Consider the following 16,707-nt stretch of genomic DNA (forward strand, 5'->3'; position numbering starts at 1 on the left):
ACTCATTTTTTTCCCCTAGGGAATGAATGTCGCCCTAGGCTGGCATACTCTCAAGAGTTTGCTGGGGAGGAGGCAGAAAAAACAGGCCTGAAGTTTCTGTGCCCTTGAGGAGAGGGAGGCAGATACCTGAGACCAACATTCGAGAGAGAGGTGCTGACCAGGAAGGGCAGGCAGGGGATGGAGGGAGGGTTGAGAGGGAAAGGAGATCTGTCCACATTCAGTGGCCATCTTCAGACTGCCTTACAAATGCCTGCAAATAAACATGCCCTTAGCCAGGCTTTTGTCCTGTGGGCCCTGTCTTTCTCTAAGGACATTTTCCCAACTGCCTCTTGTCCACTCTTCACTTAACGGAGACCTGGAGCGTTCTCCCCCTCTCCTCCCACCCATACCTCCAGAGAACTCAGGAATAGCACGCTTGTAGCATTTATTGAGCATCTGCTGTATGCTGGCTGCACAGAGTGGGGAGCAAAGCAGTAGAGCTGTGGGGCAAGGCAGGGCGCACACTGGGGGCAAGCAGCGAGGGAAGAGCCAGAGGAGCCACACCCAATGGTCACTGGGCTACTCAGCTGCGAGTCCCCTGCAGAAGTTCTGGTTATAGAAGTGGCGGTTGTCCCTTGTCAGGGCTGTGCTCAGCTGGGCCCAGAAACTGCCCTGACCCCTGGGCTGCTGGGGCCAGAAGAGGACACTCCGGTGGCAGAGGCGCTGGCGCAGCCGCACATAGCGGGAGCGGTGGGCATCAGGGCTGAGGATCACCAGCACCACGATGTCCTTGCGGTCCTCCAGCAGGCGCTGCTGGGCCAGCAGGAAGCCGGTGCGCAGGAGGCCACTGACCCGGTCAGTGTGGGCCAGCACAAAGACTGTCTTGCAGCTGCCATAGATGGAGGCCCACAGGTTCTCAAAGAGCGTCTTTCCAGGCACCCAGTCGCGCTCCTCCAGGCACAGGCGCAGCGCCCGGAACCCACGGCGCTCCTCCAGCTGCACCCGCAGCTCCTGGTACACCCAGTCGGCCACTGCACCCTGTGTCTTGTCGAAGATCACAAAGGCATCATAGGGCAGGGCTTGGGCACCACTTGGGCCCCACCTGGGGAGCCAGGTCAGGCCCAAGTGGAAGCAGTACCAGAGGTCCCAGCCGCAAAGGTGCTGCAGCACTGGCACCACCAGGCCCAGAGCCACCACCAGGAGTGAAAGGCCAAAGCAGTACCAGGAGAGGGCCTCATCCAGGCAGAGGCGCAGGTCCTGTGCGAAAATGCTGCGGCCCTGCAGCTGGCTGGGGCTGCCACACTTTATGTGATTGGGCAGGCCAGGCACAGCGGCCTGCACCTCCAGCAGGAAGTCCACAAAGGCTGCCCCACAGGTACAGTGGAGGGGGTTGGCACTCACGTCCAGGACTTTCAGGCTGCCTGCCAGGGTCCCAAACCAGGAGGAGTCAATTGTCCTGAGGATGTTGTCACTGAGGTTGAGCTCCCGCAGCTTAGTAGCCAGTGCAAAGAAGCCTGAAGCCACAAAGCTGATGCTGTTGCCGCTGACGTCCAGCCTCTGCAGCTGTGTGCCGTTGGGGAGGGTGCCATTGGTCAGGGCCTTCAGCTGATTTCCTGCCAAGTCCAGGGTCTGCAGATTGGGTAGGAGGACCAGGCTGCTCCAGTTGAAGAAGGCCAGGTAATTGTCACGGAGAAGCAGAAGTGTCAGGCTCTTGGGGAGGCTGTCCAGGTTGCAGGGGAGGAGGGTATGCAGGTGGTTGTGGGACAGGTCCAGCCAGAGGAGGCCTTGGAGGCCTTGGAAGAAGTGGAGGTAGAGGTCTCCCTCAGCCCACATGCTGCTTACGGTGTTGCCACTGAAGTCCAGGGCCCGCAGGGAGCTGCTGCAGAGTCGAGGGTTCACACGGCTGTTGATGCCATTGTGAGCCAGGCTGAGGTACTGCAGTTTGTGCAGCCGGGCCACAAAGCTGAGATTGTGGCCTATGCCCTGCATGCCGAAGGGCTGACTGTTGTAACTGAGATCCAGGGCCTTTAACTGTGGCAGCTCTGTGAATGAGTGCCCATGGTACAGGTCCAGCTTGTTATGGGACACGTCCAACACCTGTAGACTGGTCAGTGTCTGGAACTGTGAGCCGTTGACAGCCTGTGCAATACAGTTGTGGCTCAGGATCAGACACTGGAGGCGAGAGAGGTTGGTGAACATCTCTGACTTCACAGTCACCAGGTTGTTTCCAGACAGGTCCAAGGTGAATGGGAAGTGTTTGCAGCTAGGCATGAAGTCTTCAGACGTGGGGTTGCCCAGCGGGGCTGGAGCAAGGTCCTCAGGCCCCAGCCAGACCTGCTCCCTGTCATCCGCCTCCCCAAGGCCCTTCTGGGTTGGAGCTCCACTGATGCGGTTGTCTGACAGGTCCACAAAGCGAAGGCCAGGGAAAGCCCCAAAGATGCTGAGCTGGGCCTGGTTGATGAAATTCATCTGCAGATTAAGAGTCTGGAGCAGGGGCAAGTGGGTCAGTGGCTTTAGTGTGTTCTCACTGAGTGACCGAAAGAAGATGCCATTCATGTCTAGCTCCTGCAGGGAGGTCAGGTTCCCAAAGGAGGGTGCTAGCTGCAGGTGAGCAAAGGACACTCTTTTGCAGTAATTGAAGGACAGGTTGAGCTTTCGCAGCCGTGCCAGGCCCTGGAAGGCCCTGGTTTTGGTGATGGAGTCATAGAGAAAGTTCTCGCTCAGGTCTAGCACTGTGAGGTTCTCCAGACCTCGGAACCATCTGGGTTCCAGAGTGTGGAGAGAACTGTCCTTCAACACCAGGCCTTCAAGGTGGCTGAGGTGGCTGAAGGTGTTGGGGTGCAGCTGGAGGGTTTTGTTAAGGCACTCCACACAAGGGTTGCGGGCATGATCGCAGCGGCGACAGTTTCCACCCACATCAAGCACTCGAAGGGCAGTCAGGTTGACCAGGTCCCCAGGCTCCAGTTTAAAAATGTGGTTGTAGGACAGCAGCAGGAACTCAAGACTGGGTGGTAGGTCACGGGGCACCTTTGTGAGGTTGTTGTACTTGAGCGATAGGTGGGTGAGGTTGCCCAGACCCAGGAGGGCACCTGGGGCCACCTCCAGTGCCTGATGGCATGGGTTCTTGTAGTAGCAATTGCCATCCATGAAGAGGACACGCAGGGCAGGCAGGCCAGTGAGGCTGGTGGAGTCCAGCACCAGGATATTGGTGTGGCTCAGGGTCAGGTTCACAAGGGAGCTGGGCAGGGCAGGAACAGTGGTGATGCTATTGTAGCTCAGGTTCAGATCCTCTAGGGTGGGCACAGCTAGAAAGGTCTTGGGTTCGATGGTCATGTGGCAGGGGAAGTGCATGGGGCTAAGGCCAGTCGGCGGGCAATTCCACTTAAGGTTGAGATGCCGCAGGTTGGGCAGGTGGACAAAGTCAGAGTTATGGAGGTGGTGGATGCGGTTGGAGAGCAAAGAAAGGCTAGTGACATTGCTTCGAGGCGCTGCTGCAGAGAAGCGGGGCACAGACTTCAGGAACAGCCAGTTGCAGTTCACCACACCATGGGGCTGGAGCTCACAGGGTAGGAAGGCAGGCAGGGCTCCCAGGGCCAGGGCTTCAGCCAGTGCCACAGCCTGCACTAGAAGAGAGAGGGGCTGCGGGATCCTTCGGCAGGAAGCCTGTGGGGGCCAATGGCTGTATGAGTGCCCCAGCACACCCCCACCTGCTCCCCTTCAGGGGTCTACATAGGTCTTCCAAGCCCCCCTCCAAAACCCTCCCTGTTACTGCTCTGCCAGCTGCCAAAGCCCCTTTTCATCCTCTCAGTGCCATGGGGAACTTCAAGTTGGCCTCCTACCCAATCTCTGACTCTGAATGTAGACTCAGAACCAGGACTGAGCCTGCAATAGAGTCCTGATTTCACACAAAACCAGACCCTAGCCTAGCCCGCTTTCCCTTCCTCTCCTTAGGGGCCATTAGACTTTGTCCTTCTAAACAAAGCGGCAGCTGGCTCCCTTCCCTCCAGTCACCCTGAAATCCTCCTGCCTTTGATTAAGACCCCAGCAAGGATGAGTCTCCTGCTGTGGTTGAGGCTGGCTTCCCCCCAGGCCCCTGGCTAGCATGGGCATCACCCAGCTCCTTCATCTGCTGCCCTCCTCCCTTTCCCAGCCTGCTTAGGGTAAAACCAACAGAGCCCAGATGTCTCATCTACCAGCGGCTTTGACATCTCTGCTCAGAGAAGGCCTCTGCTCTGGTGCCTTCAGGGTTCAGTGAGTGTCCCCAGGCCTGTGGGAGTGACAGTTCCTTTCACTGTTGCCTGCAGCTGCTAGGCTCACCTCCCTCCTCACCCCTTCCCACACTGTCCTCTTTTCAAGGGGGCTGAGGGCTACTGTCCTACCATGTCAGCACGTGGAGGCTTCTCCTGAGGGTCTAGCCAGTAGACTGGGTAACAGCTGTAGGGAAAGGATGCGGCGTACAAGCTATCGAGTGTCCCTCCTCTCTGAGAAGAGAGGAAGTGAGACTTCTCTGCCAGCCCAGCAGCTCCCCCTCACCCAAACCTGGGTAGGGCAGGTGGTGAGCAGCGAGTCAGGTGACTGACAGCCCCTTCACCCCTTCCTCTTTCCACTCTCCCCCGAGACAGTAGAGGTCCCCAGTGGGCCTCACATCTGTGCTCTGGGAAGTTCAGGGCAGAGCAAAGGCTAGAACCTGCCGAAGGTTCACAAGCATCATGGGTTCTCACCCATGCCAGCTCCTCCCTGTCCCAAGAGGGCTGACTCACCCTCAGCCTCAGCCCCTCTCAGGACAGTGACTCTCCCACCCTTACTTTCCTGCTTCCTAGAGCTCTATTCCAGAGCTCTGTGTGGCCTCGAGAGCCCAGTGGTGGGCAGCATGCAGCTCTTCTGGAGCAGGGACTCCTGCCCTCGTTCCCAGTTCCCGACACCCATGGGAACCCAGACCTCAGTGGTCCTGCCAGGGCTCCTGAGGCTGCTCCTCCCCACCCAGCTTTTCCTGAGCTCCTGGCCCTAAGCCTCAGGGTGCCCCAGAGCCCTCTTCAGGTCCTGTTGGCTGCCCTTTAGCGTCTGCTCCCTCCACCTCCACTCCACTGGCAGAGCAGCCTGGCTGCCTTGCTCTTCTCACTGTGCAGCCTCTTTCCATCCTACCCCTGGGGGGACCTGTCCTGTGGGTCCCTCCTCTGCCTATATCCTCCTCATTGACCCTGGGGTCATAGTCACAGTCCTTGTAGTGGCCAAATTTCTGGAGAACTTGCCCTTCCACTTCTGGCCTGTCTGCAGCCATGCTGGCCTCCTGGTGGTTGCTAGGACACACCTGTGCCCCACCTGCCTCAGGCCTGTGAGCCTGTTCTTCCCTCTGACTGTATCCTCCTTCTTTAGGTCTCTCTGCATGTCACCCTCTCCACCCTGACCCTTTTTAAAAGTCAACTCCCAACCCAAATCTGACTCTTCTGAGCTCCTTTGCCTATTTTGTTTTTCGCTTTTTCAGTTGGTTACACTGTACTGTTGACTCTTCATGGTTATTGCATCCTCTTATTCCCTTGATGGAACACCAGCTTCTTGGGAGACAGATCTCCTGTATTGTCCCCAGAATGTGGCACAGTGCCCAGCACACAGCTGTGCTGAGTATTTGCTGAAGCTGTGGCCACTGGCATGCAGCTCTAGGCAGGCACCGAGAGGGTATCCAAGTGGAAATCGAATGAGTGAATGGACAAATGGTTTTTTGGGGTTTTTTTTGGTACCAGGGCTCGAACTTGGGACCTTGCGCTTATGAGGCAGGCAGGCGCCGGAACCACTGAGCTAAATCCTGGCCCCTACAAATGGGCTTTGCCGGGAGCAGGCAGGGCTGCACATCTGCCTTCCCACTCCTCCTGGGCTCACTTCTGGGTGGGTGTCATAGCCAGGAGGCTCCAAGGTGCCAGTCATCCAGCTGGCTCAGCAGCTGCCCACCTGGCTCAGCAGCTGCCCACCTGGAGCAGGCGTCTGGGATGGGCAAGGGTGAGCCTCCCCTAGGTCCGTGCTAGAGTTCTAGCTCTCCCCTCAACAAGCCCAGGGGTTTCAGTAGGGCCTAAGGGAGGCCCCAGGGATAGAACATTGCCTGAGCTAGGAGAAAAGACAGTGCCCCACTCAGCAGCTGGATGGCAGTCATCAACTGCATGTGTCCAGCCCTGTCCATCTGGGACAGAAGTCTCCACCTACCTCTCAGAGGTTTACACAGAAGCCCTGGCTCCTGCTAAACCCCAAACCTGGGACAGATTTCCAGTCTCTGCTTGGCACCTCCAGTGCCACTCTGGCTCCCTTGGGTGTAGAAAAGCAGGTGAGGCACTGACAGAAGTGTGCAAACCACAGAGCTGTGTGTGTGTGCCAGACAAGCACAAACACATGCTCATGGGCTGACCCACATGCTAATTTTCTGAATGTTGGGGGTTTTTCCTTCCTTGTCTTTTGTGTATTTTTTTATTTATTATTTATTTTTTTGGTACCGGGGATTGAACTCAGGTCCTTGTGCTTACAGGGCAGGCGGTGGAACCACTGAGCTAAATCTCTGGCCCTCTTTTGTGTATTTTGGATTGAACCAGCACTAAGCTACATTCCCAGCCTAAATTGCTACATTGCCCAGGCTTGGCTTAAACTTGAAATCCTCCTGCCTCAGCCTCCCAGAGTACTGGGATTATAGACTACATGCTTCCTTACATGGCAAAAGGGAAGTGGCTAAGATCTAAACTAAGGATCTTGATATGAGGAGGTTATCTTGGATCACTGGCAGGGGAGTGGTGGGGCACACAGACAGAGAGATCTGATTTCAGAAGAAGCCATGGGAGCCATGACCCTGGGAGCAGAGACTTGGACAAGATGCCTCTGACTTGGAAGATGGAGGAAGAGGCCACAAGCCAAGGAATATAAGCAACCTCTAGAAGTGGGAAAAACAAGGAAATGGATTTTCACAAGGCCTGTAGGAGTCAGCCCTGCCAACAGCTAGACTTTAGCCCTGGAAAACTTGTTTCCTGTTTTTGGCTTCCAAAACTGCACTGTAGTAAATTTATGAAGCTTTTCTTGAGTCAGGGTTTTATCACATTGACCAGGCTGGTCTTGAATGAACTTGTTTTTTAAAGCTGCTAAGTTTTGGTGATCTGTAACAGCAGCCATGGGGAACAAGACACCCAGATCCCATGTGATGTTGGAGGTGTGCCAGCCTCTTGGCCTCCCACACGGTAAGGGCTTCTCCCACAACCCTGTGGCTAGGAGCACTGGGCCCCACCCAGCAGGCCGACAGTCTGCTTCTGAGCTGGGAGAGGGCCACCCAATTCCTGGGCCAGAGATGGTCCCTTGGGGCCAGACTCAAGGACTGATTTAAAAATATTTTATTCTTTAGAAAATACAGCATTCAACCATCTGTGACCCCTGCCCCAGCTCAGCTCACCCCACCCACTGTGGCAGAGGCTTCTGGGCTGTCCTGAGACCCCAGCCTCAGGTCCCCCGAAGGCCAGTTTATGCCAAGCCCCTAATCCAGGCCCCTTGACACAACCAGAGAGGGCCCTGGGTACTTTGGGCATACATATGAGAAGCAGGGACGGCAATGGGGAAGGGTCACAAAATGCTGGCCAGGGGTCCTTGGAAGCTGCAAGTGTTCGGCCACCAGCTCTCCCACCCTGCAGTCAGCACCTCCCTGGAGCCCAGGCTGAGAAGGAGGGAGGTACAGGGAGCTGAGGCAGGCAACCCCACAGTCCACATGCCAGCCTGGCTCCGTCTGGCTGCCTAGCTGTCATCTCCGTTCTCACCTGGGCCCCGGATGAGGCGCTTGTGGCCCCGCTTCCCCCCAGGGCCCTTGGGCTTGGCGAAGGCCTGCTTGAAGGCATGTTGCTTGGGGTGGACCTCATCGTAGAGGAACTCAGCTGTCAGTTCTGCCCCATCGCCAATCTCAATCTGTGCAGGGTAAAGCAGTAGTCACCCAAATAGTGAAGGCCCCTGACATACACCACCCTTGGCAACCTCTACCCCTGGGGCGCCCCTTTTCTCTCTCTCTCACTGAGCTCTGGGCGCTCCTTTCAGAACCCCACCTGGAATGACACCCTCAGGAACACAGAGCCTGGGCCCTGCTGACCCCAGAGTCACTCCATTCCTGCCCCTAGACCCAGGAAAAGGAGTCATGGCAGCTGGGGCTTGGGCCTATCTGTGCCACCCGTTGGCTGGGGAGCCTTGGGTCCAACAAGGCAGCAAGGAATCAAGGAGTCCTGCTCTGCCATCATACAGGACTCCAATGGCCCACAGAGAGGCTGGGGTGATGGGCCCTGGGGATGGGCACCCACCTTCTTGGAGATCTCCAGCTGGAAGTCTTGCTCTACGGAGTCAAGCAGGCGGCTCTTGCAGCTGGAGTAGAGCATGCGCTCCTTGATGCTGCACTTGTAGCCCGGCATGGAGTAGATGAACACTGTGGGGTGGGGTGGGGTGGGGTGGTGTGAGCTGTACAGACAAGGCACCTGCACACTTCCATCCATCTAGCATCAGGCTGGGGCTGCTCCTGCTCAGCAGAGGCCAAGGCCCTGCAGTGGGCACTCACCCACAGACTCAAGGGGGTCACCCTCATGGGTGTGCTTGTAGAGGAAGAAGTGGTAGCGGGCAGCATCTCGGGGTACCCGGGAGGGCAGCTGGATCACATCTGTAGGCTCTGTATGCACCAGCTCGATGGTCTCCCGCTCCAGGTCCAGCTTCTGCGGAGTAGCAGGGGCAGACATGAGGGCATCCTTCTACCCGACAGCAACCCCAAAGTCAGACTGGATGGCAGGCAGGACTCTCCTCCTCGTGCCATCCCGCTGTGGCACTCAGGTCCCTTTCATGAGGCACCTGGGCCTGCATTATTGCTACTCCTTTGCAGGCTCCGCTGGAGAAGGGATGCCCACAAGGCAGAGGATGGGGTGGTGGGAAAGGCCTCGACCTCAGGGAGGCACTGCCTCTGGGCCAGCTCCTCCTGAGGTGAAGCCTCTGGGGGAAATGTCTCAGAAGGGAAGAGCAATTCTGCTTGAAAGGGGTCTTGTGGACCACTGGTACAGAAGGATCCTGCCTGAGGAGAGGGAGTGGCCAAGGAAGGCTGCACAGGGAATCTGGGACAAGAAGGGGCTCAGGGCTGAGGGGTCAGGAAAAGGGCAGTGTGCACTGGGCTGGGGACAGGAGGGCAGGTGCATTCACACACCCAACACAGGACAGAGAGGGCTGGGGAGGACAGCATGCTCTGAGTCCACAGATCAGCTGGACTGCTAGGCTGGGGGAGCAGGGCTCTATGTCATGGGCACATGGAGAGCAGGAGCAGCAGGGGGGCAGTGTACCTAATGAGTGTACCAGAGAAGGACTGAGCACCCACCAGCTGAATGTAGTTGATGGTCTTCTGCTTCAGCTGCTGAAGTGCCCGCTGGGCCTCAGGCTGAAGGGGGAAGGCGAGGCCCTGCAGTGTCTGGTGCTTGCTTTCCACACTGATCTCCGTCTTCACCTGAAGGGCAGGGCAATGGTGAGGGAAGGCCACACCTACCTAGCCAGGGCACGGCAGGAACATAGGCTCCCAGCACACCCACCTCATTGATACGGATCTGCTGGAGCTCTCTCTCTGCGGAAGTCAGAGGGGCGGGGGCAGCACAGGATGATAGGTGCTTCTGGTACCCAGCAAAGGAGAGGTCATCCTGGGGCAGACCCAGAGGCATAAATGGGCACCTCAGCTTGCAGCTGCTAGACTCCCAGCCCTCCCATTTCACCCCCGAGCCTTGCACTGGTGTTCTCTGTGGCCTGTACAATGCCCCACTTTCTGTGGGCCCATGATCCTGGCTGCATGCCGTGTACAGGCCTGGGTGGCTACTTTCACCTACCTTCACTGTGCCAAAGAGCTCATCCTTGATGTGGCCGCCCCCAAACTCCTTCTTCACTGTGGCCCGTGTGGCGGCATAAAGCATCTTCAGCCGCACCTGATGGGGTGGAGCGAAGTGTGCCAAACCGTGAGGCCCTGTGAGCAGGGCTGCCTTTGCAAAAGCATGCAGGAGCCCTGGCAAGGGCCCAGTCACCACTGTGCCTACACAGCCAGCAGGGGGTGCAACACGAGACAAAGCTGCAGTAGGGAGGCACCGCCAGCAGGGGGAGCCCTTGGAAGCCCACAGCCTGGCCTTCTGAAGTTAAGGCTCTAAGGAACCCAAGCTCCCCAGATTCTCTCCCTGGCGCAGGACCTTGTTACCCTACTCATCCCAGCTGCCCTCCCCATGCCTCACTGGCCCTAAGCCTGGGGCTGGCAGGGGTCCCTGTGACTCACAGGGGAATTATCAGGTGACCAGGCGAGGAAGAGCCACTCGAAGCCCTGAGCGTTCTGTGAGTCGAGGCGGAAGAGCATGTAGCAGGGCTGTTGAGCATCCAGCAGCGGCAGCACAGCCCTGTCATAGTCTTGGTCCCAGCGGCCCATGGGCTCCTGCGAGGCACCCAGCACGAGCTGCTCTGGGGGCAGAGGCCAGGTGAGCCGGAGTAGCTGTCTCCATCTTCTACCTGTGCCTGTGGCTCCAGGGCCAGCTCAGACCTGTTGGCTACCCCAGCCCACTGTCACTGGAAACACCCCCACCCTACCATCTCTTACTAAGGACTCCGCCACAGGTCCTTAACAAGTGAGTGAACAAGGGCAAGGCTGCTTCTCTATACATCCTGACCCCCAGAGCCACATGAAGACACGCAGAACCTCACGAGACTCACACAGCTACGTACCACTCTGACCCCATCTACAGACACAGCTGGTCAGAGCACAGTTCCACCCTGCATCTCCTCTCCCCTCCCCACTCCGCTCAGGCCCAGCAGAACCCTCTCCTCATTCCGGGGCAAATGTGTTGGGGGGAGGTGGCATTACAGGCCCAGGCCATGCGATCCGCAGGGATAAACACATCCAGGAAAGAAGTATCCTGCTACCACACCACATCCGTACTCTGCTCCCTTTCCAAAAGTCACAAACCAGTGTCGGCCAACTTCTTAATGCTTGGGCCTGACAGGTCTGTCACCCCCAGCTTGTGTCGAGCGGCTGAAGGGACATCAGGATGTGTCTGTGGGCTGGGCCCTCAGCTGAGTACCAAAGACCTAGGCTGGAGGAAGCACTGGGCCAAGGGGAAATCAGCCAGTCCAGTCCAGGCCCAGTGCCTCATCAGCAGGCCTTTGTGCTGGGGCCAGGGGGCCAGGTGCAGAGAGCCCCAGCAGGCTAAACCTACTGGTCCCGCTGTCACTGCAGGCTTGGCTCCTTGCCCGCCAGCCTGGAATTCACATGGGATCAGGGTTAAACACCAGTAGTCACAGGCTGAGTGGGCCTCAACAGCATTATCAGTGGTGTTTAATTTGCTGTTCATGTTTTCAAACCAGGAATTTTACATAAGAAGTGAAATCTAGCCAGGTGTGGTGGTGCATGCCTATAATCATAACAATTAGGAGCCTGAGGCAGGGGGATCACAAGTTTAGGGTCAGCCTGGGCTACAAAGCAAGACTATCTCAAGAAAACAAACCAGGGGGGCTGGGGATTTAACTCAGTGGTTTCTCTGCCTGCTGCGCAAGCTCAAGGACCTGAGTTCGATCCCAGTACAAAAAAAACCCAAAAACCAGGTTGAGTGTGGTGGTGCAGGCCTGTAATCCTAGCACTTGGGAGGCTGATGTAGAAGGATTGAAGCAGATTCAAGGCCAGCCTAGGCTACACAGTGAGTTCAAGGTCAGCCTGAACTACATAGTGACCTTGTCTCAAAACAAAAACAAAACAAAGCCAAACCAAGCCCAAACCAAACCAAACCAAACCAAACCAAAATCAAAAGCGTAAGTGGAATTCTCAGCTTCTCTGGAAATCTCAGGAGCTCCAGTCACACTCTGGACATTCCCAGGTACCCCAACAACTATAGTGCAGAACTGATAAGAGCCCACCTAGAGATTCCTCCTGCTTAAGATCTTACATCTTGTCTGGGAGACTGGGAAAGGGCCAAGGACTGGGGTGGAGGCTGTACTCATGACCTACCTGTGTCCCCTAGCAGGCTATGAAGGCATCTGAATTTGAGGACACTGGACAAAGCTCAGCACAACCATGGTCTTAAAGCCTGAGGTAAATTTTGGATCTGGGAGTGTTATCATCATGTATGTCTAAAATGTACAATTAATGTTTTGCTAGAAAAAAAAGAAAAAAAAAATTGGATCTGGTAAGCTCCTGCTAAGGTGAACTGGGCACCAAGCCCATGGAGGGCAGCCTCTAAAGGGCCACCACAGCATGGCTACTGAGAAGGGCTGGACCCCTGGGAGGCCTGGCCAAGCCCAGTCCCTGAGTCTGTAGCCTTCATTGTTAAGAACAGTCCCTTGGCACAGAAGAAATGCAGGAGGAGTCCTTTACTCCCAACCCCTTAGCCAAGTCTAATAGACCCAACAGAACCTTCCCCACTTCAGGCCTCAGCTCAAGCCCCTGCACCCTGGCACCACCCTGTACAACCCTAAGTCTCAGGGTCCAGCCCGAGGCCCTGCCAACCCCAAGCCCCATGCTGCTCACAGAATGAGCTGGACACAAGCTCCTTCTCCCCATCACAGCGATCTCCCAAGGGAAGGATCTCCAGAAGGGAAGCAGCCGGGCTAGGCCAGGTTGCTGATGGTGAGTGGGTGGAAGTGAGCGCTAATAGCCTATGTGGCAGTGCCTGGTACTCATCTCCTGTACCGTGCTACCAAGCTCAGAGCTCTGACTGGGCCCATCACAGTTTACCTCCCCACCGCTGGGAAGACAGGCAGGCCCCAGGACAGGGCGTGAAGAGGTGGCAACTGTGTCTACTTCCAACTCTCCCTCCTGAGGTGCTCTTGTGAGTGGCCTCACCACCACCCCCATATGGGAAACTGAGGTCCTGAAGGGGCTGGAGGCCCAAAATTACCACCTCCCAGAAGTAAATGGGTCCCCCCTCAACCTGTGCCCCAGCTGTGGGGTCACTCACCGTCCTCGATGATGACTTTGATGAGCCGGACAGAGCCAGCCCGTGCCTTGGCAAAGAATTCCTTAAGCTCCTCTGTGGCTACAAGAACAAGAAACATGGTGAGGAATGAGCAGGCAGAGAGGAAGGGATGAATCTAGGGCCTGCTCTGTTCTGTGGGGTCTGGTGGCTGAGCTGGGAAGAGGATTAAATATGCTCCCCCATGTGACTGGAACTCGAGATGGCCACTGAACACAAGCTCCCAAATTTAGCCAGCAGAAGTGGAAGCGGGTGGCCTGCTGGCTGGAACAACTCTGGTGACAGGGAGGGGCAGACAGGGATAGGACAGCCCACCCAAAGACAGGCCAAGCTCCTGGGCAAACCGGGCCATGAGAGTGAATGGGCTTCGCCTGTCCCCTGCCCCTGTGAAGGCCCAGCAGTGTGCTGGCCTCAGACACTCCCAGCACTGTCACATCCACAAAGGAACACAGATAAGTGCCCCTGCTGCGCACTGACCATTAGGTCCACTCACTCATGCGCACACTGCATGTGCCAAGGCATGCTAAGTCCTACATGTGTGGATCTAAAACTTGTGTAAGACAGAGAAGAGCATAAACACAAACACCTTGTGCAAGAACACACCCTCAACTGGCCAAACAAGTGAACACACATTACCTACTTTATTACCTAATTTTTTTTTTTTTTTTGGTACCGGGGATGGAACTCAGGACCTTACACTTGCGAGGCAGGCGGTGGAACCACTGAGCTAAATCCCTGGCCCTGAACACACGTTTAGACACACACACACACACACACACACACACACACACACGCATCCCTAGCTTGCTAACATACAAGTAGGCAACTGAAAAGCCTGCTAGGACATGTGTCTAGGCCAGTGGACATCTGAAGGGTACACAGAAACAGACACACATGACACAGCCTCAGCGCCCAGCCAGGTTCCATACCCTGAGGAGGCCCTGAGGCGCTATCCCCAGCCCTGGCACAGCCCTGCCCTGCCAGAGGGCAATGTGCCTTCAGCCCTCAGATACCAGGGAAGGTTTCCTGGAGGAGTGGTGCTAGGAAAGAGACTCCACCTTGGACCTTGGGCTCCAGAGTTGGAAGGTGAAGATCACAACTGGAGCTAGGGATCCATAGATAGTCTCAGAGCCACTAGTGGTGGTGGACAGGGAAACCAAGGTGAACGGCCTGTTTGGGTCTCTGGGTGAGCAGGGCCAGGCCAGCCTGACCTTGAGGCTGCCCAGGGGTCAGGAGAATCCCAGCAGGAACACAGCTGGAAGGCTGAGGTCAGAGAGTATTTATAGGGCCTGGATTGGGCAGCTCAAGGGGCAGCTTTGGGAAAACACACTCTGGCCATGTCCTCAAATGCCCCTCACAGAGTGACCCTGAGCCAGAGCCCTCAGGCTATACACCACCCTCCAAGGCCACTGGCCCGTGCAAAGACCCCATCGAGCCCAGCAGGCTCACACAGGCTCTGGGCCAGGGCAGAACTTCCAATCAGTAGACCCCCAAGCAGGTCCTGGAAGCATCAAGCCTCTGACGGCTCCACATCTCCCTTAGCTGTGTGACCCTTGCTGTCCCTGAACCTCCTGTACATGGAAGGAAATATCCTAAACTCTAGGGGGCTGTGGTGAGGAGGAGAGGGATAAAGTGCACAGGAATGGCCCCTGATTAATCACTTGGTGAGGGTGGAGGGCAGGCTGTGCTAAGCGGCCCTTTCTACCTAATCAGACCTTGGGAGCGGAGACAAGGAAGCTCCCCAGAGGGAGAGGCTGATGAGTGCTCTAGTGCTCCCAGGGAAACTGACACCCAAGCAGGGGAAGAGACTTCCCACCCTACCCCAATCCCTCCCCAGCCACCATCAATAATCCAGAGGCCAGGCCTGGGACACCTGAGCCTCTGCCATCAAAGATTCATGACTTGACCCCCAGCTTGCCCAGCCTCCCAAGTCCAGTAAGCCTCAGGTTACGGTACCTCCCTGGCCCTGCTCTGAGGTCAGCAGCTCTACACCTATGGCCAGGACAGGGCTGGCCCCTGGTGCTCCAGGGTGATCTCCCCTGACACCTCTCCTGGCTTGAAATAGGAAGGTGGGCTGTGCACAGGCAGAAGGAAGGCTGGGGTCAGCCCAGTCCCCAGTGCTCCCCCAGCCAAGCCTGTCAGCAGGGAATAGCTGTGCCTAACTTCCACAGCTGGAGGTGGCCAGCAGCTGTGACTAGACAAAGGTGAAGGAAGGAGCAGACCCCGCAGCAGTTTCTCCCTGTGGGAAGGCTGGCCCTCAACCAGGCCCGTGTTCTCTGGTCCAGCAGGGTGGGAGCAGGAGCAGGGGCGGGGCTAGGGAAACCCTCTTTGGGCAGTGTAGTCACTAACTGACCACAACCACAAGCTGAGATCCAGGCGGTCAGGCAGGTCGATGGTGACAGCCCTAGGCAGGGGTGTGGTGGCAGAGTGGCTGATGGCAAAACCACTAGGCTGTGTAGGCAAGTGGCCCAGGCCCTTCCCAGGCTAAGTAACCCTCCCAGGCCAGTGACAGATGGGGACACTGAGGCCTGGGGAGGGCCAATGCACCTGGCTCCCAGCCATTGCTTTTCTCCCAGCCTGTCCAACTGGGGTCCCAGGAAGAGGGGCTGTGTGTGTGATGCACTGGAATATAGGAGCTCCCCGGGGATGGGGGTGGGAGCTGACCTGGATTCTCTAGGACCTCCCCAACTACACCCTTATCTGGATCCTCTTTTCTGCCTCCTGACGGGAGCTGGGACTTTCCAACTCTGGCTGTGGCAGACTCAGGAGATCACAGTGGAAAATAGGAGGGAGGTCAGAGGTCAAGGTCAGGTTGGCAACTCTCCCCATGCACCTTAGAAGGCCCTATTCCAGGTTTCCCCCAGCCTGACCTGAAGGAGTGCTACAGTCCTGAGAGGAGCAAAGGTCTGGACCCTCTCCTCACACATACACAAGCCTGTACAAGCCATAAGGCACATCCCGTGCAAGGATCCATGGTAACAAATGAACGCTGAGATGCGCTCCAACTATGCACACACAGAGACACCCACAAACGTGTGCAACGCCACGAATCGGTGATGTCTAAGATGGTCCCATGCCACCTACGGTGTCCAAACAGCCACCCGTGCATGTGCATGAATAACCCTAGATGTTACAAGCAAGTCACATCCAGATGTGCACACAAGGGCTGTGGAGTGAGACATGTGCACATGCGTATACACTCTCCCAGATGTGCACATCCGGGTATGGCCAACCCCCGGAAAGGAACAAGACACAAGAGGAGTACCTACAGGTATATCCACCCCCGGACGGGTACACCGATACCTCCACCCCAGCTGTGCGCGCCCACTCCTGACTATGCACGGCACTCCCCGACATGTGCCCACCCCAGGCGGCTGCAGAGAACAGGAAGCTTCCTTCAAGCTGATGCAAGGAGGAGGAAGGGGCTGAAAGCCGACCCCTAGGCCCCCTGCCTGTCTGACATCCGCCCTCACCGTGGATGCCCGTCTGGTGCGCCATGGCTCGACGTCGCTCGCCCACGCCGTCGGAGCCGCAGCTTGGGCCTGGCCGGGTTACACTCGCGGGACCAGAAGGAGGAGGATGTGGTGGCCGCCGGCGAGCCTCTTGCAGCTTCCCGGGCGGCGCCCCGCCCCCTAAGGGCAGGGCTGGGAGGGGCGGGACTCGGGCGGCGCCTGCGCAATGGATTCCTGGGGGGGGGGGGAGATGGTGAGTGGTTGGCGCTTCACCCTGCGCGCTCCGGGTATTGGGAAGAGGCCTGCGTGCGCTAGCG

The 16,707-nt window shown here is 57.1% G+C and overlaps 2 protein-coding genes across 6 annotated transcripts; both read right to left on the bottom strand.

The window, feature by feature from the left end:
* Positions 1-415: 415 nt before the first annotated feature.
* Tlr9 (toll like receptor 9) lies at positions 416-7,183 on the bottom strand. Its single transcript, XM_087186141.1, has one exon. It carries the CDS (start codon positions 3,328-3,330, stop codon positions 559-561), a length of 2,772 nt encoding a protein of 923 aa, XP_087042267.1. The 5' UTR covers positions 3,331-7,183; the 3' UTR covers positions 416-558.
* A 136-nt stretch (positions 7,184-7,319) lies between these two features.
* Twf2 (twinfilin actin binding protein 2) lies at positions 7,320-16,639 on the bottom strand. Of its 5 annotated transcripts, XM_087186145.1 has the most exons (10): positions 16,412-16,568; positions 12,924-13,001; positions 11,975-12,120; positions 10,259-10,437; positions 9,825-9,920; positions 9,537-9,641; positions 9,329-9,454; positions 8,531-8,681; positions 8,280-8,401; positions 7,320-7,896 (listed from the first exon to the last, which is right to left on the bottom strand). In XM_087186145.1, the coding sequence occupies exons 4-10, from the start codon at positions 10,403-10,405 to the stop codon at positions 7,729-7,731; spliced, it is 915 nt and encodes a 304-aa protein (XP_087042271.1). In that variant the 5' UTR covers positions 10,406-10,437; positions 11,975-12,120; positions 12,924-13,001; positions 16,412-16,568; the 3' UTR covers positions 7,320-7,728. The 5 variants fall into 5 exon arrangements, with proteins under 5 accessions (XP_087042271.1, XP_004834264.1, XP_087042272.1 ...); XM_004834207.4 differs by lacking the exon at positions 11,975-12,120 and having other exon boundaries at positions 16,412-16,639; XM_087186146.1 differs by lacking the exon at positions 11,975-12,120 and having other exon boundaries at positions 10,259-10,432.
* Positions 16,640-16,707: the final 68 nt, after the last annotated feature.

Source organism: Heterocephalus glaber, unplaced genomic scaffold (assembly GCF_053883595.1).
Source record: "Heterocephalus glaber isolate CG9 unplaced genomic scaffold, H.glaber_assembly_v1.0 deba00001504, whole genome shotgun sequence".
Taxonomy (NCBI): Eukaryota; Metazoa; Chordata; class Mammalia; order Rodentia; family Bathyergidae; genus Heterocephalus; species Heterocephalus glaber.

Excerpts from the sequence above, each read along its gene's own strand:
- Tlr9 (XM_087186141.1), bottom strand. The coding sequence starts at position 3,330 with ATGCACTTCCCCTGCCACATGACCATCGAACCCAAGACCTTTCTAGCT.
- Twf2 (XM_004834207.4), bottom strand. The coding sequence starts at position 16,436 with ATGGCGCACCAGACGGGCATCCACG. Across the intron at positions 10,438-12,923 it reads CAAAGTCATCATCGAGGACG|AGCAGCTCGTGCTGGGTGCC; the intron begins GTGAGTGACCCC and ends CTCTGCCCCCAG. Across the intron at positions 7,897-8,279 it reads AGCTGGAGATCTCCAAGAAG|ATTGAGATTGGCGATGGGGC; the intron begins GTGGGTGCCCAT and ends TACCCTGCACAG.